Below are 24,936 nucleotides of genomic sequence, written 5' to 3'. Positions count from 1 at the left end.
ACACCACAAACCATGTATATCGTTTAAGAAGCTTCTAAAGACACAATATTTGTAGATGCATTTTTGTAAATTCTGTGAAGTTTAAATGTTCCAGGTCGGGGTGGTCTCCATATAGCACTTTACAATGCTCTACTGATTTTTTATGTTTATTACTTTTTGTATTATTTGCTATTATATTGTTGGTTTTTATAATTGTGTATGTATGATATCTACACCGCTTAGATCTAAGCGGTATATAAATTTTAAAAATAAATAAATGTTACTCCTGGAAAAATACTGCCAGAACCCCTCCCCCCCCAATATTATTTTCATATCCTAGAAGCACTGACCACAAAGCCACAGCTCAATATGCCCAGGAGCTTAAAGGGGCAGGCACTCTCAATTAGGAACTTTTCCCACCCCTTCCTCCTCAATGGCATTTTTCTGCCCAAAGACAACAAATATCCCTAATCTAAACTCCCGCAAGTACATCCACCCCACCTCCCTGCCCAAAGTTCCCCTATGACTTCTATTTGTCCCTAGGACCCCACAGTCACCCAAAGCATCTCTGGTTCTAATGGATTTGAAGCAGAAGCAATCCCCAGCACCAGTTCATAATGGCATCAGCGACCCCCCTGGTGGAAGACTCACAGTACTAGCAGTAAGGGTCAGTATCATGGGACTACTGCTAAGGGCCATTGGAGCCATTTAGAATGCAGCTCCAGAAGGGGATTACTCCTGCCCTGAGCCTACTAGTCAAGTGCCTTGGATTGGTAGCATGGAATGTTGCTACTCTTTAGGATTTTGCCAGGTACTAGAGACCTGGATTGGCCACTGTGAGAACGGGCTACTGGGCTTGATGGACCATTGGTCTGACCCAGTAAGGCTATTCTTATGTTCTTATGGGATGAAAAAAAGTAGGCCCAGGGGGCTTAAGAGAGGGTAGGGAATGATTTGGGGAGCTTCTGTGCAGGAGCTGTCTTTTCATGTGGTTTCTGGGTAGGAGGAATGTTTTAGAGGAGTCTTTGGGTGGATGAATGTGCTTGTGGCGACTTCCATACAGGAGGGATATTATTTGAGTGGTCTTCAGAGTAGGAGGATGTACTTGGGAGGGGATTTCATTGTGGGAGAAAGAGGGGCAGCTCCCGATTAAAGAAGTGCCTGGTGCATCAGGCCATGGATTTGTAGCTCGATGCTTCCAAGACAGTAGCATAATGCTGCATGTGGGGTTAATCAAAGCAGCATTATTCCTGAACTGAGGTACTGAGTTACTAGTAGCTAGTCACTCCTGGGGTAAACTACCCCCCTTAAATGACTACATTTAGCAAACCAAATTCTGGGTGGTTAAGGGAAGGGGGAACAATAGATGATTATTGATAATTTTCAATACTAGCCACCTAATTTGGCTGTCTAAATCTTGGCACTGTGAAAGCAGGTCTAAATCTGACCAATTAGATCCTCATTCTATCCTACTGAAAGGATATATGGTGCAGGGGTGACAACAGCCCCAACTGTGCCAACTTCCCTCCCTATATTGTAGCTCACATTAAAAGAGTTTCATGGGGTGGGGAAGGAGATTTGGAAAATGCAAATGAAGTAGAGTAAAGATAGAAATGTGGGGAAGTTTTTTGCTTTTTGCCCTTAGATCAGTGTTCTTCAACCGTTGGCCGTGGACTGGTGCCGGTCCACAGAAATTTTTTGCTGGTCCACAGGGGCGGCACGTCCATCGGGCAGAAGATAGTGTTCTTCAGCAGCCGGTCCATGGTGCGATCAATGCGGCGTCTTCGGGCCGGCTCCCTGAGTGCTGCAGTGCACAAAGCCATGAGAAAAGGCTCCTATGCACGTCCTGCGCCTGAACTGGAAGCCTTCTCTCTGACGTCGCAACGTCAGAGGGAAAGCTTCCAGATGAGGCGTGGGACGTGCGCGAGAAGCCGCTGCCCACAATGCAGCACTGAGGGAGCCAGCCCAAAGATGCCGCATTGATTGCACCATGGACTGGCCTGAAGATAATACGGGGGGGGGGGGGGGGGCAGGCCAGAATGCATGGCACAGCATGGAAAGAGACAACGATAGGAGGAATGCTTTCATTTTTTTATTTAGTGATTGATTTACATCTGCTGTCTGTTCAGGAAGAAATGCATTTGTTTCTTTTCCTCTGGGGGTTGTACTGCATGTAGAGTCTTGCATCTTAGGGTTTGTTTTAGTTTTTGGTCTTGCATTTGCATGGGGTTATCTGTTTTCTGGGAAGGAATGAATGTTGAAAAGCATACAGTGTGCTTTGTGTATTTTAATTTTGTGGTTAACCATTATATGTTGTTAATACGATTATATTGTGTGTGTGTTTATATATGAAAAATGAATGAAAAAAATGGTGTTACAATTAGTACTATTATGGGGCGGGGTCTGGGGCAGAGATTGGGTGGAGATGGGCACGATTTAGCCCAGTGATCTTCAACTGCCATTCCACAAAATAATTATTTTATTTCCGCTAGTCCATAGGTGTCAAAAGGTTGAAGAACACTGCCTTAGATCATGAAAAAATGATGGCCTAAGAGTGCCTAGTATGATTTTGTTGTATTTAACCCATCTATTCATTGGTAGCTTGAGGCAAGATAAAGTTTATTCAGGTACAGAAAGTATTTCTCTGACCCCAGAGGGCTCTCAATCTAATAACCTCATTTCATAAACTGTGTTAATGTTAACATATATTAATGTGAGTTAATATATCTTATCTATTTATTTATTTATTTATTTATTCATTCATTCAATTTTCTATACCATTCTCTCCAGGGAGCTCAGAATGATTTGCATGAATTTATTCAAGTACTAAAGTATTTTTCCCTGTCTGTGCCAGTGGGCTCACAATCTATCTAATGTACTTGGGGCAAAAGGGGGTTTGGGTGACTTGCCCAGGGTCACAAAGAGCAGCATGGGTTTGAACTCATAACCTCAGGCAGTAGCTTTAACCATCACAGCACATACTCCCCTAATGCAAGCTGTATTATTCTAAATAGAGCCTATTTGCTAACTGAGATGTAGGCTACTGCTAAAAAATATAGCTATTAACGTGGGCTACCGTTAAGATGTGTTATTTTACCACATACTCATCCTATTGTAACACTGGTCTCATTATATAACTCAGGCTAATAGTAAATTAACACGTCTTAACGGTAGCCCACGTTAACTTCCCCCCCTAAGTACATAACTCACAGAAACTGATCAATCCTTATCCCCCCCATTCCGTTTGAAATGTTCCAATTTGTATACCAATAATTTTCAAATTGTAAGTCGCCTTGAATCTGTTTTGGACTCCAGAAATTCCAGATTAGATTAGAATAATACATGTTAGTAAATCAATACAGGTTTATTAATGAGGCTCTAAATTTGTACCTGAAGCTGATGAGAGTGAAGTGACTTGCCCAAGCTCACAAGGAGCATCTGAGCACCGACATCTTCTGTTCTCAATCTCTTGCTCGAACCACCTTTTCCTGTAAGGGACTCAAGACACCACAGCTTCTTTATATGTCTAATAAGATATAATGAGGGCAATGCAGAGGGAAACAAAGCAGTGAATATATTCTGCAGCTTGAAGCAGGACATACCCAAATACCTCATTAGGTGTTCATTTTCACCCTGTTCATCCTTAATTGGTCTTCCCCAGAATCTCGGCTTCAGGTCTGGATGTAAACATGTTTATTTGTGGATCTACTCAAATAGTTACTTGCCCCAGTCTCAAGCTGGGTGAATGGGCTTCCATATGCTTAAAAAAAAACCCCCAAGGAATTGTGATTCTGGTTCACTGTGAAAATACATTTAAAATATGAACTATTCTGTGGCATTCACTTCTGAAAGGTGTTTTATAGCTACAAGAAAAACAGGGTGAGGCAGTGCAAAGCCAGAGAATACACCATCCTAGAATTGCAAGGTAATGCACATAATGAAGTAAGGTATCCTTTTACTAAGGCGCTAATATTTAGCACGCGCTGAACGGCTAGTGCCTTAATAAAAGGACCCCTAAATTTCACTAAGACATAGCTTTCTTGCCTATCTTATGTGCTAGAAACAGAATGCCCATCACTAATTTATAAAGCCTCATTGATTCTGTGCTTGTCGCTGTTTAAAACTATTGTGACTTGTTCGTAACATGTTAATGCATATGATTTGAATGAAGCATGTCAGGATACTGATCATGAATAGATGATTTTGAATAGAATTTTCTTGGTTGATTGCATAAGTGATCCCTCCTTATTGCTGGAATAACACTTCGAAGGAAAAATAATGACGACATGACAATGTATGTAAATCAAGAACTTGCTTGTGGGTTTATTTTACACTTGAGAAAACAGTGGATTTAATTGTGTGAACCAAAATGTACTGTACAATACTAACGATAGAACATCAAAATGTATAATTCATAGTGCATTGCTTGCTTTATTTTATTTTCACTGATTTTTTTTTTTTTTTTTGTCAGTTCCTCTATACATGCATCTGGAAAGACGCAGGTGCAGGTAACACTTCTCTATTTAAGTCAGGCTGCAGGAACTAAATTTTATTTAAAAAAAATTGTGGTTTTACATTATATACACCAAAATTGAATATAAAATGACAATATAAAAAGTCCAAAGAGAAACCATACAGCCGGAAGGTACAAAGAAAGGCAAACATTTTAAAATGGTAAGATATGTAACAGAGAATTTTTAAGCTGTTGGCCATATACAAGGAACACTGTCCAACATTTGTCCCCGTTTTGTTAATTTACCAATGTAGCACACTATAGAAAGTTAAGCTTATAACAAAGCTTACATTTGTAAATAACTATACACTGTATTATTTATATTACAAGCCAAAAAAAAAGGAATAGCTTTGTTAGGATTTTTATTTTCATTTTTACAGCTTGCATACTTTTTTTTGCCAAAAGTGGCTTTTTCAAAATCCCAAGGAACTTGGGAATTAGTGGCAACTTACTTTGCTACTCTTTTTTATTTAAAAAAAAAAATAAAAATTAAATAACTTTGTTTGTGGCTTTCTAATTGCATGAGTACTAAAGAGCTTTCCTTTTTTTCCAAGAGCTGCATGCAAGTTCTTCACAAACCAGTTCTGCATTTAAAAAAAACATTTTATTATATTTTGTCTTAAAATAAGTTTTGCGTCTGACACAGACTTGATTTGAATGAAATGCCTTTCACCTTTTATAAGAGAAAGGCATGAAAATGCTATTGCAGTCTTCCAAGGGTTAACTGACACCGCTTGATTCTATGACCTTTATTGTCATGGCAACTTTGTAATTTTAGGATGCTCTTTTTTTGTCATTGTTCTTTGTGTCTTTCTTTAGGGCTAAATTAATGTCTCTCAACAGTGTCTCCCACTATATTCTACAAAAGATAGCTTAACATCAAGAACAGATGTTGAAAATAAAAGGTCAGACTTTGACTCACAACAACAACAAAAAAAAAACATGCACAGATCAGACAAAAGAGCATATAAATATAACTACAAAATATGTGTAAGAAATAAAACCAAGGTCCAGATAGGCAGTTCAGCAACAAAAGTAAGACTGATTTCAGAGGCTCAGGTCAGGCCTAGTGCAGTACTATGAAGAGGTTTAGTGCAATGTTCCTGTGGTCATTTGCATACATGCCTGCATACCTGGACACTATTGTTTTTCTAACTCAGTTACATAGATCAGATGGTCCTCTGGGGACTTGCCATGTGTTTTACTAAGGTGCAGTTTGACTGCGTGCTTGCTTGCAAAAGTTCGGTTGCAGAGCTTACACTGGAATGTGGAGCCTGAATCCTCCTCAGGAAGTCCAAGTGAGCCCATTGTCTTATTTGTGTGAACTTTTGAAACATTCTGCTGCTCTTGAATCTGATTTAGTGAGAGCTTAGAAAGATCCTTCAAGCTAAACCCTAAATGTGTCTCTAAATGACTTACATATGTTGAAGCAGTCCTAAATTGGGAGGCACAATCGTTACAGAAGAACACAGGATGCCCCGTGTCTAGATTCTTTAAAAACTTAGTCCCACCTGTCCTCCTTAGCTGATACTTCACATTGGCCAGCCAGTGGCTAATTGTGGTCATGGAAAGACCAGTAAACTTAGAGATGTGTACCCGCTCCTGTGGACCTAAATCTGACATAACGTATTTGCCTTCCGGTGTTTCCCGCAGGCTAGAAGCAAACTGGGCCTGAAGGATAAGAAGATGTTGAGGGTTCCAGTTGGATTGCCTACCTTTCCTCTTATGTATTGGTGACAGCTCATCCAAGGCTTCTTCAAAGCTGCTTCCATCAGCATCAGACTTCTCTGACACAGTGGATGGAGTGGAAGACTTGGGAGTCAGCCGTCCTGTAAGGTTCTTAACCATATCAGAAATATCCATCAGTGCACTTTCTCTAAGAGGAGATGAGACAGACTCTGTCATAGCGGAAACCAGGGGCTTGTTTTTAGACTTAGTCAAGTCAATGGGTTGATCACTGTTCTCATAACAATAACGATCAATAGCCTCGACCTGTTTGACTGCTGTCGTGGGGTAGATGGGTTTGTCCAGCATGCTATTGCTAATTTTGTATAACATGGCTAAAGGATCCAAAGCGGGATTCACTGGCTTAGAAACTTTGCCCAAGTGGGAATTCATAATAGACTGTAAAGCACTCAATGGATTAATGAAAGATGGCTCAGATGAATGCTCCGTGATGATACCCAAATTGCTACAGCCATTAGTGACTTTTGTCTTGAGGGCATCTGTCCCATTGGATGCATGAGCTTCCATGGTGCTATCCTTCTTCGTCTTCAGGCTTTCATTGTCATTATTCTTTTTGGGCTGTTTAATATTCACCTCCTCAGGTTTAGGTAAGTCTTTGTTTTCTTTAGGAACTGGAGACACAGGTTTTGCTGGAGCAGTCTTCTCCTTAGTAGGTTTTTCTTCTCTTTTTGCGTTGATCTTACCTGTGACTTTCTCTACCAGTTCCTCCATTGCAGAGACATTGCTTTTATGAGGCGGAGGTGTGAGATTTCCAGGAGAATGAATGAGTGCATTGTGCTCCGATGACAGTGATTTCACACTGCTGGCATAGGACGGCTGCATCTGAACGCTCTGCACAGAGGATTGTAGGGTTTTCACTGTTCCCGGCAGCTGGTAAGCTGCATGAATACTCGGATAACCTCCCCAAGAAGGTGCTCCATTCTGAGCCTTGCTGATTGCTGTTGTGACCGTGTTCTCCAGGGATTTTAATATGTCTAGTCCACCTTTAGGGCTGTCATCCAAATCCTCCTCTCTGAGGTACTGATACAAGGCTGTTGGCTCAAATTTTTCTGCTGAGTCCTCATTCTCCTCTTTAATTTTTTTTTCTGTTTCAACAATTGTTACTTTTTCTTTTTCAGGGTCCTTCCTTTCCTCAGCATTTGTAGATCCATTTGGAGAGTCTGGCTGTTTTTTAATATTGGATGCTGGCAACCTGGCATGTGTAGTTGGTGGCAGAGGTATAGACTGAATCTTTTCTTCCACTACTGCATCTAACACCAACTGTTTTCCCTTTTTGGAGGCCGAGTTGGTTACTTTCAAAAAATGACCAGTGACCATCATATGGGCTGTAAGTTGTTGTAATGTATCTTGTGAACTGCCACATTCCATACATTTTAATATCTGGGCCTTCCGAGCCTCAAATTGCCAAGTGTAGCTAGCCCCATTTTGATAGCCATAACGGTTATTTGGAGTCACATACGGGTTGGCAGCTTTTGGATCTTTCGAAGCATCACCCGCTGAGATTACGGGAGCTCCTCCGGTTGACTCGGGTGAGCAAGGTGAAGCTAAGTCCTGAAGTGCTCGCTTTTTGGTTGAAGGAACAAGTTTAGTGATGGCCGGGACTGGTTCCTTCAGAGGCACTTTCTGGTAATGCTTTGTTTTTATCATATGGACACTCAGGTCCTGCAAAGATTCAAATGAATGCCCACAGTACATGCACTTTAACACTTTTTGTGCATCCTCTTTGCCTTCCATTTCCATCAGCGATCGCTTTCTGGGTTTTGACCATTGTCTCGTTCTTTCATACTCTTTATCTCTGTTATCATCACGATAATGTCCAGTTTCGTTCATGTGAACAGTGAGCTCCACGAGCGTATCATAAGCTGCACTACAGTCTTTGCATCGAAATTTACTAGCACCCGTGAACACAGACCCATAGAGTTTGTTGTTTTGCCGGTAAAGTTGCACTGTGCTAAATAGACTGGGTTCTGGTAGAAGTCCGTAAGAGGTCTGCTGCAACGTTTTAGCCAGAGCAGCCTGGTGCCAGTCATAACCTGAGCCACCACTGTTATTATTACCGGCACTGGTACTGGTGCTATTATTGGTACTGGTGTTGGTGCTGGCACAGCTGCTGTTACTGGTGGCTATGTAAGTGTTGGCCTTTGCGTTGGCATTGGGACTCTCCTGTTCACTGTTTTCACTGTTGCTGGTGACAGGATTGGATTTCTTCAAGTCTAAAGCTAAGCTGGACCAGCAAGACTCTGAAAGTAAGTTTGCATAAACAGCTTTTATTTGTGCCAGCGAGTCCTGGGGGTAAGAAGCATTGTCTGCATCCTGCTGATCCTCTCTTTCTTGGCAATCCTTCGAGGATGTGCTTTTAAAGTCGGCCAGCTGATCACTGTTCTCGCTAAGTGGTGAACCGTAGCCTGCATCTTGATTAGTTGCAGTGCTGACGGGGGAGTTCTGGAAGCTCGGAGTCTCTTTGATTTCTGCTTCTTCGTTTCCCAAATACTCACTTTCCTGGATGTCCAGAGGCAGTTCGTCATCTTCCACATGATCTTCATCTATTTCTGCAGCCTTCAGCTCCTCCTCAGGAACATAAGCTGCAACACAGAAACATAAGGCTACATTATGGAAAATATAAAACACTACATATTTTAAGAATCACCATCTCTTCCACAGAGATAAATATCACAGTAAACTATGGGGATGCTTCACCAAACGTAAATTCCCACCACTTGCTTACTTATTGTTCTGTATCCCCAAAGAACATTTTGGCTTCAGTACGGGACTTTCCATTTTTAGGAATCAGTTTGTGATATTTAGCAGGTCCCAGTGTTATCAAGTTAAAGTACGGAAAGGCAATTTATAAACTTATTTCACAAATGGCACAAGTAGCTTTGCATATTTGTTTTGCAGAAAGAGGAACAGCGATGGTATTCTGGGCGAGAAATGCTCGACTGCTTTTTGGCAGCATTTCATTTATATACGTGTCCTTGTATTTTGATACTGAACTTTCTCTACTCTTTATACTTTGTATCCTTGATACCATATTGTCAGAGATTTTTGGGGGGGTTGCTCTTTGTTTTATGGATTTTTTATATTTGGGTAAACTAGGGACATCCCTCCCCTTTAGAATCACTGAGCTCTGGAACAACCTTACAACACCTTTCTGAAATTCGAGCTCCTTACAACTTTTCCGAAAACATCTGAAAACTTGGCTTTTCTCAAAAATGTAACACCTCCCCCCTCTCTGTTACCCAAAACCCCCCTTTCTCTCCGTTACTCTCAACCCACAACCATCCTTTGGAGTTCCATTTTATCTTAGTCCTGTAAACCGTGCCGAGCTCTACGACCGTGGAGAAGATGCGGTATACAAACCTAAGGTTTAGTTTAGTTTAGTTTACAAAGGCGCTTTTTTACCCATATGACAGTATATATATGAGGGGCCGCTGAAAAGTTCTCAGCCCAACCGAGAAGAGAATGATATGGAGCCATGAAACTTACAAATTATTCCACCCTTTTCTTAATTCTTTTCGTTTCAATGATATGAAATGAAATGAAAAGTGTCAAGAAAAGTGTTGAATAACTTTCTGGTGGGAATCCCTTTGTTATACTTTTAAAATGGAACGTCTGATGGCTATACAGCAGGGAAGGTACAGGAAATTTATGGATGTTTGGGAGCCATTGACTAAAGGGCTCCTTTTACAAAGACGCGCTAGCGGTTTTAGCGCACGCTAGCCAAAAATCTACTGCCTGCTCAAAAGGAGGCAGCAATTTAGCGCGCGCTATTCCGCGCATTAAGGCCCTAGCGCACCTTCGTAAAAGGAGCCCTAAATTTTGTAAGGAATGATAACTAACTTTTAAACATACACATCCAGGGTGGGAGGGAGGGGGGAGGGGTTTGCATTTGAATTGATTTGGGGAATTTTTAGATAGTTTCTTGTGGGTATTTACTTTCTTGATTACTAGGTGGGAGGGTGAGGGAAAATAATTGTTTATTACAATCTGTAAGTTTATTGTGCTTTTCTTGTAATATTATATGTACATGAATTATATGTATGCACAACTGTAGTTGGAAAATTTAATAAAGATTATTAAAAAAAAAAAAATGTTATCAAGGATGCAAAGTAGAGAGAGTAGAGAAAGTTCAGTATCAAAATACAAGGACGCATATATAAATGAAATGCTGCCAAAAAGCAGTCGAGCATTTCTCGCCCAGAATACCATCGCTGTTCCTCTTTCTGCACACTTCTATTACTTATGTTTGAATTTTTCTTACTTTACACTGCCTTGAGTGAACGCTTTCAAAAGGTAGTAAATAAATCCTAATAAATAAATAAATAAATAAAATATGAGGGGAAATTATTTCCCACTAGTCTTTAAGCCCGTTACATTAACGGGTGCTAGAAAGCAGCCCCCTTTCCCTCTCCCCCTCCAGTTCCTCCCTGTCTCTCCGTAGCCCCCCTTCTGTCTTCCCCCCCTAAGCAAAATGATCTGCCTCCCAGCACACCCCTCCCCCCCGAAGCAGCTCCCTTTCCCTCTACCCTGCCAATTCCTCCCTGACAGTGTCTCCGTGGTCCCCCTTCTGTCTCCCCTCCCAAGCAAAGCTGTCTGCCTCCCAGCACACCCCTCCCCCCAAAGCAGACCCCTTTCCCTCTACCCCTCCAATTCCTCCCTGACTGTCTCTCCGTGGCCACCCATTTTTTCTCCCCCCCAAGCCAAAGCTATCTACCTCACAGCACACCCCTCCCCCAAAGCAGACCCCTGTCCCTCTGGCCCTCCAGCTCCTCCCTGACTGTGTCTCCGTGGCCCCCCCCTTCTGTCTCCCCCTCAAGCAAACCTGTCTGCCTCCAAGCACAGCCCTTCCCCAAAGCAGGCCCCTTTCCCTCTCCAGCTCCAGTTCCTCCCTGTCTCTCCGTGGCCCCCTTCTGTCTCCCCCCCAAGCAAAGCTGTGTGCCTCCAAGCACACCCTTACCCCAAAGCAGGCCCCTTTCCCTCTTCCTTCTTCCCAGTTCCTCCTTGTCTCTTCGTGGCCCACGTGATTTTCTCTTCTCGCGGTCTGGCCAGCTCCCCTAGTCCCTTGCCACCGCCGCCACCCCCTTCCTTTCCCGCGGTCGACAAACCTCTTGCCTCCAGCAGCCGCTGCAGCACTGTAAACACGTTGCTTCGCGGCCTCTACTGCCCCGATTTGCTCTTCCATGTCCCTGATGACGTCATCAGAGAAACGGAAGAGCAAATGAAGGCAGTAGAGGCCGCGAAGCAGCGTGTTTACAGTGCTGCGGCGGCTGCTGGAGGCAAGAGTTTTGTCGACCGCGGGTAGGGAAGGGAAGAGGGTGGCGGCGGCGGCAAAGGACTAAGGTAGCCGGCCAGACCGCGAGAAGGGTAGGCTGAGAGGAACCCGGGACCGTGGCAGAGGCTCGTTGCACAGTGTAAATACAGTTGCTCATTGTGAGGCTTCCTTCGCTCTTCCGGGTCTGCATTTCGACTCCTCAATGCGCCAGCCTGAGCCGGCATAGGCGGTTGAGGGTGGAAGGTTGTGGTCGGAGTTGCTAGGCTGCAGCGGATGTGTGAGTTGCGAGTGTGGGGCCTGCAGCGGCGCGAGGTGGAGACGGAGAGCAGGCTGTGGTGACGTTGTAGGCGCGCATGCGCACTCGTATTTTCGGGACATCTCAGGGAACACGTTTTTTTTAGTGCGCATGCGCGCTTAGCATTTTATTATTATAGATGTACTTTATTTATTAGGATGTATTTACCGCCTTTTTGAAGCAGTTCACTCATGGCAGTGTACAGTAAGAATAAGTCAAACACAAGCAATAGACAATTCCAGCAATTAAAAAATATTCAGATTACAATACAAAGTGTGGCATAGCATGTCACGTTACAATGTCAATACAATGGCCCTCTTTTACTAAGGTGTGCTAAGTGTTTTAGCCCACGTTTAGCACGCACTAAATCAACACATGCGCTAACCGCTAACGCGTCTGTAGGATAACATGCACATGTTAGCGTTAAGTGCGTGATTAGCGCATGCTAAAAAGAATAGCGCACCTTAGTAAAAGAGGGGGAATGTGTGATAAAACATTTTAACAGATAACATAGGTTGTAAGCAAAGGATTATATAGTTAGAGAAGAAAAAATAACAGAGTTTTGAAAACAAGGGATTAATTTGAAGAAAGCACATGCTGTGGTAAGATCATGTGAACAGTGCCTGAATGGCAGTGGCATGTGTTCAGGGCCTTCAGGGGATTCACCCAACCCCCTGAAGGCTCTGAGGGCATTGCTTTGAATTAGATTGGTTGAGCAGGCAGCAGGTAGAAGCTGCTCAACCAATCAAATTCAGATCAGTACTGTCAGGGCCTTCAGGGGGGTTGGGCAAATCGTTGTTGTTGTTGTTTACTTTTTGCTTTTTGTTGTTTTGTTGTTGTTTACTTTTTGCAGGCTGCCTACTCAACAAATCAAACTGCATCAAGCAAAAAGTAAACAACAACAAATAAAGCAGTGCTGTAGAGCTGAGGATTCACTGAATCCCCTGAATCCCCTGACTGCACAACACTGAATGTAGGTGTGTTTAAGGGTAGATTTTGGATGCAGCACAGGCAGTCATAATTTACTTATTTATTGATTTTTAAATTTATATACCATCTAGGCAGTTTACATCTACATAGCATTCAAATAGAAACATGAAACGACAGCATCATGACACATTCTCTCTTAAAATTAAGCTTACTACTTTACCTGCACATTTGTGCACATTCTGGGGACAATTCTACATATGGCACTGAATGTTGCCATTTCTGCACCATATTTTGGGCACAGAACAGCATTCTAACTGGCGCAAGGCCCTGAAACAGGGCAAAAAAGGCAGATCCACACAAAAGCACACTTCCAGTATGTGCCCATTTATAGAACAGCACATGCTTCCGCATGGATCTGCAAAGGGGGCATGGGCGGGACAGGGACATTCATTTAAATGTGCACGGTGTTATAGAATTTGAGGGATCCACACCTAACTTGCACTTTGGGATTTGTACCTTGTTTCAGATGGTATAACTCCTCGTGCCCAAAATTGAGAACGGTCTTGGCACTATACACTATTCTATACAGAGCACTGATCCCAGAATCCCCGTGAAGGAATACCGTTCAGTCCCAATTGTTTTCAGCGTCAACGTTTGAGCACCATTTATAGAATTTCCTTCTTTACGTGGAAACATGTATACCTGCTCCAGAGCTTTTCAGGGAAAACTTTTATGTGTCTCTATAAATTATGCATCTAGTTACCCTCCCAGCTTAAGTGACCTGTTATAAATTGACCATCCATGGAAATAATTATATAAAATCATTTTTGTGCGGTATGTGGCACTTGCAAATGGCATCTTATAAATAAAATGTCGACTGGATAAAAGTGCGTGCAATGACATAATGGCGCATATTTGCTCATAGGTACGTACAGGGGCGAAATTTTGGTGGAGTGGTGGTGGAGTTTGCAAAACTCGTATCATGTAGATGATACGTGTTGAATCGAGGCATGGATCCTTACACCTGCTCAAGAGCAGAGGAGAGATTCCATGCCTGCAAGTCAGGTGCAGTTTCTGCTATTTTCCCCCCTTTTTACGTATGAGTTTTAGCACCGGCAGCGCAATAACTGCTCTGACGCTCATAGAATTCTTATGAGCAATTACTGCCACTGCCAGTGCTAAAACCCGCGCTATGCGTTCGTAAAAGAGGGGGTATGTTAGTACAGTATTTTATGATGAAAACAAAAATCCTTTATTTGTAGTTCAGTAAGAACACCACAGCTGTTCCATCACATACTCATCAATAAGTGTTAAACACATACCGTTAACACATACCATAAAATTGGCCCAAAAATGGTGGTCCCGGTTTATATTCGAGCCGTCACCTCCCAAAATTTTTCAGGCCGCCGCTGCCAAGCTCTGCCCCCCTCCTCCCTGCCCTATCCTCATACCTCTGCCAATCCCTGGTGGAGGTGCAGCAGGCAGGAACAAGCTATCCGAACTTCTGCCCTGCTGCTAACTGGCTACCGCAGATCTAGTTTCTTCGTCCGCTGAGTGGCACGGCCAGGAACGTGACTTGGCGTTGCTGCTCGGTGCTGAGCACTACGTACAGTTATGAAAGAATTAATGCAGAGTGTAGGGGACTTAGTGGTGTATTTAATAAAGTTTGGAGCCCATTGACTAAATTTGTGAAATTATAATAATGTATTTATCTTATCTTTCCTTTTGTTCAGTTACCTTAACACATCCGGGGGAGGGGGGGGGGTTGGAGGGTGGAATAAATATTGATGATGACATTTGGGTAACTTTATTCTTCAATTATACTATATATTATATTATGTTACTATTATATGTAGGGAAACTGAAAATCTTGAATGATATATATGTTACCTGTACAGATATTAGTGTAATGTATGTAATACCTACTGTTATTTCATTTGTATAACACCGTTTTAGATTAAAAATCAATAAAGATTTAAAATATATACTTCCAGGCACAAATTTGTTTTAAAAAGTGTGCCTAGAGATATATTGAAATATTAGACTGAGAAATCAACACTTAGTAGTGTTGGTTTATGAATTTGCACAGAGTGTAGAATTGAATTTACTTGCATTTATTATAAGTTTGAGACACTACTATATCACGAGAGGTCCAGTGATGGCCTCAGTGCCCACATCCCATACAAGGTCTATAAGAAATGCTCCTGTGAGGGCGTCGTTTTTCTGAAACTGGCACCATGAACTGAGGACTTTTATTCATACTTAACAAAAAAAATATGGAACAAAAAAAGGTAGAAAATCACTGGGCTCAGCGTATAGCCCTTGATGGAGATGGTCACAACTTCGTTGGATGGGCCGAGAACTTTTCAGCAGCCCCTCTTATGGGTATGTGATAGAACAGCTGTGATATTCTCACTGAACTACAAATAACTTTTCATATCTGCGCACTGCAACTGGCGCATACTTTTTATAGACTCACACTTTCCAAGTTGTCCATGTAACTTTCAATTAGTGCCAATTAGCATCAATTATGAGGTAAAAATTGCCATTTACCAGCACCAATTAGGCCAATCAATTTAGTTGTGCGCACCAATTTGCACATGCAATTTAAGGTGCCATATACCAAATTTAGGGGTTGATGTGTAAATGCAAACAATTTATTAATAAATATGGGTTCTTGAAACCATGAATCTATGTTTGACATATGAATAACTAAGACACATAAATATTCAGAAATAAAATACTATTTTAAAAACAAGAATGGCCAGCTAAAAATATTCTTTGAGGATATAATCTATTTATGGTTCCTGCTGCTACATACACTCTTGATGCGCATTAAACAGGCCTCCCTTTCTTGTCTTCCGATTCACATGATGACAGGATAACTTCTGCATATCCTATTGGTTTCCTAATCTAATTTAATCTTCCATTTGTGAGTCGCACATACTTATACAGGCTCAAGGTGACAGATCAAAGAGGAAGGGGAAGGAAGGAGGGGAAGAGGACATGGAGAGATAAGAGGAGGGACTTAGACGTAAGGGATACTATACAGAAACTGAGATAGTTAGTTGTCATCTGGGTAGTGCATTTTAAAAGCAAAGACCTACCTAAAAACGGCAAGAGAACTCTGGGATAAAGTTTGAAAACAGCATAAATAAGGAATGGGTCTAAAAAATTGCAAAGCCCTTGAAACAGTGTCAGGAAATTTTTTGAAAAGTGTAAGGTATACGGAACCAAAAAGTCTCTGTCTGTATAAAACCGTGCCTCCAAACTAGCTGATGAAGAAAGCTGAACAGGAAGGCAAACAACAAGTCAAAGACAATTTTGAAAGAGTACAAGATTCTATTTACCAATACTAGTCAAAGTATGCTTATGACAACCATAGCTAATGCACTCCACAATCTGGCCTATATGGTAGGCTGGCAAGAAGGAAACCATTACTCACAAGGAACAACCAAATGATGCTGTAATTATATGCAAAACATTCTGTGGTCTTAGTAAATTAAATAGAATCATCTGGCATGACTGCAAAGCATCACATCTAATGGAAACCCAACAATTCACATCACCCTAGGAGCATCATTTCTATTTTGAAGCACGACGGTTCCAGCTTCATATTATGGGGATGTCTACCAAGGGTTGGGGTACTTATGAGTGAAAGGACAAAGATCTGAGGTAAATGCAGAAAAGTCCTTGAGGAAACCTTACCACTCTAGTTGTAGATGAAACTGGGACCAAAGTTCACCCTATAGCATGACAATAACCTGAAGTACACAGCCAAAGCTGCAGTGTAGTGAAGAAACAAAATGATAAATGCCCTGGAGTGGCCTAGAATCCTGACCTCAGTCCAATTAGAAATCTGTGGCATGACTTGAAGACTGCTGTCCATCAATACTCCTTAAGGAACCTGACAGAGCGTGAACAGTTTTGTAAAGAAGAATACGTGCATAGTTGGTAGAGATTTATATAAAAAAAAACAAAAACCCACAGCTATAAATACTGCCAAAACTGTTCAAAAAAATGTATTGACTGGGGGGGGGGGGAGTGGGGACGGGGATGGGGACGGACATTTGAAGATGTATACAATTGCTGCATTTCAGTTTTGTTTTTAGGGTATATTCTTTGACCCCAGCACATTTTACCCTTGAAAAGTGTGGGGTATGATATGTTGATGAGTGGAAAAACTCATCAGTTAAATGCAGGAAATCTGACACATTGATATAATAGAAAATATTAAAAAGGATACCGACTTTCTTTAACCACTGCACATGTCCTTTGGAAAGTGCAGTAATTGTAAAAGGCATTTGCCCTGCTTTTACTGTGTAAGACAGATAATTACCGCACTGCCTGTGCTATCTGCCACTGTAGGTAACACAGTGTATGTTTACTCGTCAATTTAAAAAACCTCACACCTCCTGATTCATCCAACAATAATCCCCTCCAATCCAATCCTCCACTCCCTTTCCATCTTTCCCTTACCTGATTCAGCACCCCTTCCAATCTGGTCTCAGCCTAATCATAATCAGTACAGTCTTGCTGATCCAATCCCCTTGAATCATCTTCTTCATCTAATGCCACCATTGAAGACTGCCGGCGGTTTTTGAGCTTTCAAGAATTAACTAACTGTTGTTCCAGCAGAGAACCACTTCTCAGTCACGCGTGCATAATTACCAACAGCATTTAACCAGGAACCTGTTTGAATATTATCATTCGGGTCCCCTGAGGCAGAGAACGAAACGGGGCCACGTTGGAACCCCCAAATCCTGCTTAAGCTAAGTGCTATAATTTTTTGCATACATTAGCATTCACAGTGACTTTTGAACATATTTGAATCTTCATGTGCAATAATTTTTTTGAAACAGAATTAAGCAATATTCTGTGGAGTTAGTGATCAAAGTTTTTATAAAACTACAATGACTGGAAGGTGAACTCTTCACCCAAGGGAGGTTTCCAAGCCTTCCTTATAGAGTTCCATATCTCTGAGATATTTTATAAACTTTATTTTGATCACTCTCCACAAATTTTGTAGTATTTTCAGGTCAGTTACACATACTGCTCGGCACAGTTGTCAATCAACCACTAAGCACTGCTTGTAGAATCCTGCCCAGCAGCACCTAGACATACTTACGCATCGCTAGGCATCCTTGAAGTAGGTGACTGCATTTAGGCCAGGTTTTACTGGGCCTAATTTACCAGCGCCTAACTCGGAAGCCTAGTGACGCCTAAGTCAACCACGCTTATTCTCCTCCCTTATCCATGCCTACTTTTCAGGCAGGTACCGGTAGGCATCATAAGGTGCCTCCACTTAGGCGTCCTTAGAATTCAACACCAAACTCTTAATGGCTAATTTTCTTTTGTTGACTGCCACGGTCAATTACCACACCAATTAAAAAAAAAAAAAAAGTTGAGTGCAGATCCCAGAGTTAGCCGCTGCTAGGTGTCTGTAATTAGGGCACCTAGCGGCACCTACCATAGGCGCCATTTACAGAATCTGATCCTTAGTGCCATTATTCAGTGGCACTGCCTGGTTAAATGCTGCTGGATACCGGTAAGATAGGCAGGCAAAAGCCTGGCAGATAGGCCCTCCTATCCAATTTAATTGCTTTCAATATTTGCCTCTATATTGCTAGAATCATCGACTAATTTATAATATTTGCAATAGACTATTCTGTTAAAAATTGACTTTGACTCCATTCCTAAGTGTAATCTTGTTGGTACAGTCAAGTCTATCAAAAGCTTCTAATGGAAGCTTACTTAATAGAAGCATCACATTCAGTCTTAAAGAGTTTCCCAACAGCTCATCACTTGGGGATCATTAAAGTGAAGGTGGCTCTTCACTTAAGCCACCTAAAGCAATTCTGAATAAAAAAAAAAATTAGGGTTTACAAAGCATTTCTATTTTCCATGACAAATTATGACTTGCACCAGAAACCAGTCACTCTAAATCAGTGTCTTGCAAACTTTGCCAAGCCACAGCACACTGAACGTGGTGACCGCGGCTCGAGGCATCCTGATGTGTGCAGATGTCAACACGATGATATCACGTGCATGCGTAATGTCATCACGTCGACGTCCGCGCATGCGCAAAGGCCCTCAGACAGAGCCCTGAGCCGCCAGTAGGGGGCTGCCGGAAGGGAAGATGCACGTAGAGAAGGAAAGATGCTGCCTACAGGATGTGCCTCCCACCACGAGAGACACGTCCTGCAGGCAGTCGGCTGGCACCAGCGCCTCTCCTCCTCCCCGGCGTCTCGTAGCGTGCCTGGAATCTCGGGCAGCACACTACTTTGCGATACACTGCTTTAAATATAAAATTCCAAGCACTTTTTCTCGCCCCAGCCATTACCACCACCACCACCAGCACCACCAATATCACTGCCCCTCTTCCATTCAACTGAAGACTGTGAATGGGTTTTATAATCTCTCAGATTTTCAAATGATAACCAAAGTATAACAATTTTTTTTTATTAATTTTTTTTGGGGGGAGGGGCTTAAGTTTGAGGAATGCCAGCAAACTGTTGCCTGACTGTTCCGCAGTGCACTCTTGATTTTTCAAATTTTATCCTTAGACCTTTTCAGAAGCCTTCCACAACTCACAGGCAAAGAATGACCAATGCAAGTGATACATGCAGTTAGTAATGAAAAAACAATTGAACAATGGGCTTTTGGATGCTTTTGAATTAACCTATTGTCAATCAAAAGCTTTTACAGAAGAACAGCAGCTGTAAACTAAAATAAGATGTAGGGTTGTGAGTTATATAATTAAACAAGACCAAATATATAAGCTTAGGTTTTTATTCTTAGCTTCGTTAGAGGCATCCAGCAAAAAGAAAACTTCGCTATTGTATTGCCACCTGGTGAAACTATCTAATCTGACCCAATTACATGTTTATCTACAGTCAACTTTTTAGACTGGCAAATGTGATAGTCACGAACAGATGGCCATGATATCAAAATACATTTACTCCAAGGGCTCAATTCACAGAAGTGGCATACGCACACATAAGTGATAAATGTGCATTTTCACTGCATCGCACAAAACATACGAACTGCACTCCAGATTTACATTCTCTGCACTGTTCTGGATGTGAGCTCTCTGCAAAGCTGGGGAGGGTAGAGTAGAGCTGAGCAGATAACAGCCAGGGAATAAGCTCCTTTATGGACAGAAACTAAGAGATGACAAGTTCCAGGACATAGTGCAGAAGCACAAAGCAGTCCTTGTCCTCTACAATGTTGCGGAAACCACTCACCTGAGTGTGTTTCAGCTGCATGGGCTCAGGATAATTTGCATTAATATTCAGGTTCACTGTAAATTATTTAGATTTTCAGCAAAGCCCAAACATTCCCTTTCAGCCGGAGACATATCATACTTATTCGGCATACATAAGGTGACAAGAGCAGATTTTTTTCACCAAATTTCTACATATTTCACATCTTAAGTTAACATTTTAAGAATCCAAGCTAAGAACATAAGAATTGTCATATTGGGACAGACCGAAAGTCTATCAAGCCCAGTGATCAAGTAATACAGAACTCGGCAGTGCACCTAATTTTTGGCCTAAAAAAATACGACCATATCAGTCCTTTTTATCAGCAGTTACATTGGCTACCATTCGAAGCGCAAATTCTTTTAAAATTTGGCTGCATTTGTTTTAAAGCTCTTTTTGGTCTGGCTCCGGGATATCTATCCTCCCAATTTAAATTATATAGATCATCTAAAAATATCCGTAACAACTGTAAGTTCATGTATCCTTCTGTAAAGGCTTGTCGCTTCAAGAGATTTTTAAATAAGACTTTTGCTTTCCAGTTAGGAAAAAATGAACTCCTGGTTAAGTCCTTTGATTCTACAAATGCACTTCTTATTATGTCTTCATAAAGTCCTTGAAAACATATTTGTTTGATAAGTTTGTAACATGATCATTGTTTTTTTAACATTATTTTATGTATACTTCACTGATTGTATAGTTCTTCTTGATAGTGAACCACCTGGAACTCATGGTTGGACGGTATACGAGAATAAAGTTATTATTATTATCCTGTTTCCAACAGTGGCCACCCCAGGTCCCAAGTACCTGGCAGAAACCCAAAGTGAAGCAACATTCCAGAGCTCAGATTGTGATGTCATAATGCCTCATTCCACCAATGCCTAAAGCCAGCCTCATTAGTGATGTCACAATGGCTTGATTGTCCTTTACTTGGTTCACATAACATAAGAATTGCCACACTGGCACAGACTGAAAGTCCATCAAGCCCAGTATCCTGTTTCCAACAGTGGTCAACCCAGGTCCCAAGCACCTAGCTAGATCATGAGCAGCAAAACAGATTTACCCACATGATGAGGCAAAACTTTCTGTAAAATGGATCATCATGAAATCTTTTAATTAAAATAATCACTGCCTAAGATGATTTCTTTATAAGGAAGCTGTTCTTTAAAAGTATCTAAGGTACTGTATGTACTAAGGGCCAAATTTTTAAAAAGGTGTCCCAATTGTAAGCAGCCAACTCCTGCTTAACCAGCCAATCGGTATGCATGTTTTTTTTTTAAAAAAAAAAACCTCCTGAGGCAGGCCGCCAAAATTGGAGGCACCTCCGGGAGCCTAGGGAAGTGCTTAAGCCCACCTAAGCTTACCTAAGGCTAGGCATGGGTGTGGCTTGGCCAGGAAGAAGCCTTAGGCAGAGCTAGGTGGCCGTACGCACCTCCCTATGTCCCCAGTAAATGCGTACAATGTAGGCCAGCAAAATGCTCTGAGTTTATTGCCGAAAGGGATCTCCCTGCCACAATAAGTTTAGCAGCTGCGGCTGCCCATCCCCCATACATCGCCATCAGGGGGGATGCCTGGTCCCTCCTATCGGAACCCCTCTACCTGCCCCGTACATCGCCGGCAGGAGGGATGCTCAGTCCCTCCTGCTGGAATTCTCCCTCCCATAAGTCGCCAGCAGGAAGGATGTCCAGTCCATCCTGCTGGAACCCCTTCACCGCCCCCTCCCCCCCCCCTGTGGATATCGCCAGCAGGAGGGATGCATCGTGGGTTTTGAAAAGCCGTCCTGATGTCCGGACATGTCCAGGTAAATGTGGACATCTGGTTAACCTACCATTACCATTACCCCGGGTACATTAGATAGAGTGTGAGTCTACCAGGAAAGATAGGGAAAAATGCTTGAGTCCCTGAATGTAAATCACGTGGAGGGGCATAATAAAAAAAAAAACGTCTAAGTCCCCTTTTGGCCTAAGGCCTTAAACGTTGAAAGTAGAAGCAGGGAAAATGTCCATTATCAAAAAAAAAACATCCAAAAGGAGGTTTTTTTGATAATGGCCTGCATCTATGTTCAGCTGTTTAATCGCCCAGACAACCACTACGTCTACACTAACACCATATAATCAACCTAAAAAACGCCTAACTCCCAAACGCCCAAAACAAGAGCTTTTAGGCGAAGGAGGAGCCAGTCCTTCGCCTAAAAGCTGGATTCTGTAACCGGTGTCTGTCAAAAACAACACCGGTTACAGAATCCATCTCCCCCCCCCCCCCACACACACACACATAACGATCAGGCCAGGAGAAAGCCCAAGCCCTCCTGGCCCCGCCGATTACGATCAGGGCAAGAGGGAGTCCAAGCCCTCTTGCCCCGTGGCACCCCAACTTAAGGCTACTGGGCCGATTCCAGTTGGCCCAGGTGCCTCAGGCCCCACCTGTGGCCCCACCAATCAGGCTGTAAGACCAGCCATTCCTGGGATGGCTGGCCTGCCAGATGGACGGGCTTTGCACCCGTCCATCTGGCCAATGATTTTAAGGTATGGGGAGGGGGTGGGTCGAGGGGTCGGCAGGGAGGTCTCACGAGTCAGCAGGGGGGGCCGATCGAGGGTTCGGGGGTGGCGTTTGTGGAAGGGCAGGATCCCTCCTGCCCGTATCTTACTGGTGGTGGGGGTTAGGGGGGTTCGCCTGGGCAGGAGGGCTTGGGATCCCTCCTGCCCAATCGTAATCGGTGGGGGGAGGGGAATGCCGTGGGGCAAGAGGGCTTGGGCTCCCTCTTGCCCCGATCGAGTCAGGGAAGATCATGGTGCCACCGGGCAGGCTTGGGCTCCCTCCTCACCGATCGTTGTCGAGGGGGAGGCTGATCGCTGCAGGAGAGATGGCTTATCTCTCCTGCCATGATGGTGATCGCCCACCCCCTCTGAACCGCAGCACTTCGGGGTGAGGATCGCCGGCAGGGGAGATGCCCTGCTGCGATGCTCACCCCAAAATGCCGTGGTTCTGAGGGGGGTGGGTGTCACCATCGCGGCAGGAGAGATGAGCCATCTCTCCTGCAGCGATAGTTTCAGTAGATGGTAGGCAGGTTGCTGGGGCTGCTGAGCTGCAGCGATCAGCTCAGCGGCCCCTTTTTCAGCGCTTATACCTGTTTTGACTTAGTCTAAGTCAAAACGTATAAGTGCCGACTAGACAACCTGCCTAAACTTTTGGTTATACCTGCTGTACGCCTAGGTGTAGGTCGGCCCACCTCCTGCCCATCGCCCGCCCTTTCTCCTCCTCTAAAAATGCCTCTTTTCTCTCTGTGCGTTTAGAGGCAGGGGAAAGGCCTAAGCTGGTTTTAGATACGTCTAAAACCAGCTTTGATTATGGGTACTTGGACGATCAGGCTTTTTGATCGTCCAAGTACCCATTTAGGCCAATTTTTAGACGTGTTTTTTTTATTTTTTACTAGCTGATGCCCCGGCGTTGCACGGGTATTTAATTATAGCAATAACACTGTAAATGGATTCAAATAAAGATACTTTATAGTGGTGAATGAAATTATTTTTTTACAGCTTAATAAAAAGTACAATATTCAAATTATAATGTGAAATATTTGACAAAATGAATACAATACAACTAACGCAAAACGTGATTATAAACAACATTTTTAGTTTCACCTCCTGGAGCAAGAACATATAAATTCTTGGGTGAACCCACCCTTGAGCAAGCAACATAGAGTTGTGGGCCGCGTGACCCCCAGAACATATCACCCCAGGTAGTGAGGGATCTGCATACCAAGTTTCGTTCAAATCGGTGAAGCCGTTTTTACGTGATCGCGGCACATACACACACACATACATACCTCCGATTTTATATATATAGATTATGAGCCCCTTAGGCTATAAGTGATATATAAATCCAAAAAAACCCAAAAAGCAATAATGTTTTACTGCAAGCACTTAAACAAATCCACTTTTGTTGTTTGTCTTCCACCTGCTTCTTAATGCTCAGTATGGAGCTTCTGGCTCTAGCACCCTCTTACAGCATAGGAGGTAATGCTTATAAAAAGTGGGTACGAAAATTTTAATGGTCATTACATGCATAAATGATTAGATCAGTGGCATATATACATATATATATGCATATGCACGTAAATGCCAGAATTCTGCCTAAACGCTGTTCTGTAAATATGCACATATTTTACAGACAGGTGCAGAGGCAGAGCCTGGGCAAAGCACAGTCAAAGCTTAATCATACATGCATAATTTATAAAATAGGTAAGTTATTATATATCTCTGTAATTTAGGCACAACTATTTATGGCACGTGTAAATGCATGCTCCTAAATTATAAACGTGTATTTTACCTGCTATAGTGTTATTTTAAGGCATAAGAATAGCCTTACTAGGTCAGACCAATGATCCATCAAGCCCAGTGGCCAATCCAGGTCACTAGCACCTGGCCAAAACCCAAGGTGTAGCAATAGTCCATGCTACCAATCCAGGGCAAGCAGTGGCTTCCCCATGTCTTTCTCAATAACAGACTATGGACTTTTCCTCCAGGAACTTGTCCAAACCTTTCTTAAAACCAGCTATGCTATCCGTTCTTACCACATCCTCTGGAAATGCGTTCCAGAGCTTAACTATTCTCTAAGTGAAAAAAAAATTCCTCCTAGGGGCCTACTTTCATTTGTAGAATAGGTACTGCATAGATGTCTGCTAGACACCTAAATGCAGGTGCACTGTTATAAAATTGTCTTCCGTGTGCTATCATTTATAATTTTTTTCTTACAAACTGAAAACCCTCCCTCCCCCCCTCCAAATTAGTATAGTAGTGACCTATAGTAGTGCCCTTGGCCTTGAGGCATGATTTGGGCCCTCTTTCGGATCTGGTGAAAGTGCAATTCTGGCTGGCTAACAAGAGTGTCAGCCAGGCTTTTGTTAAGGTTATTGATTGGACATCCATGGTGTCCTCAG

General features: G+C 42.7%; 1 protein-coding gene across 1 annotated transcript in view; it reads right to left on the bottom strand.

The window, feature by feature from the left end:
- Positions 1–4,276: 4,276 nt before the first annotated feature.
- Positions 4,277–24,936, bottom strand: part of TSHZ1 (teashirt zinc finger homeobox 1) — a 262,973-nt gene continuing 242,313 nt past the window's right edge. The window contains exon 2 of the mRNA XM_033934330.1: positions 4,277–8,820. Coding sequence (XP_033790221.1) covers positions 5,633–8,820 — 3,188 coding nt within the window. The 3' untranslated portion in view covers positions 4,277–5,632. The remainder of the gene's footprint in view (positions 8,821–24,936) is intronic.

This window comes from Geotrypetes seraphini, chromosome 2 (assembly GCF_902459505.1).
Source record: "Geotrypetes seraphini chromosome 2, aGeoSer1.1, whole genome shotgun sequence".
In the NCBI taxonomy this organism is placed as follows: domain Eukaryota; kingdom Metazoa; phylum Chordata; class Amphibia; order Gymnophiona; family Dermophiidae; genus Geotrypetes; species Geotrypetes seraphini.
The sequence above is the reverse complement of the archived record's forward strand: the minus strand, read 5'-3'. Positions and strand labels throughout refer to the sequence as shown.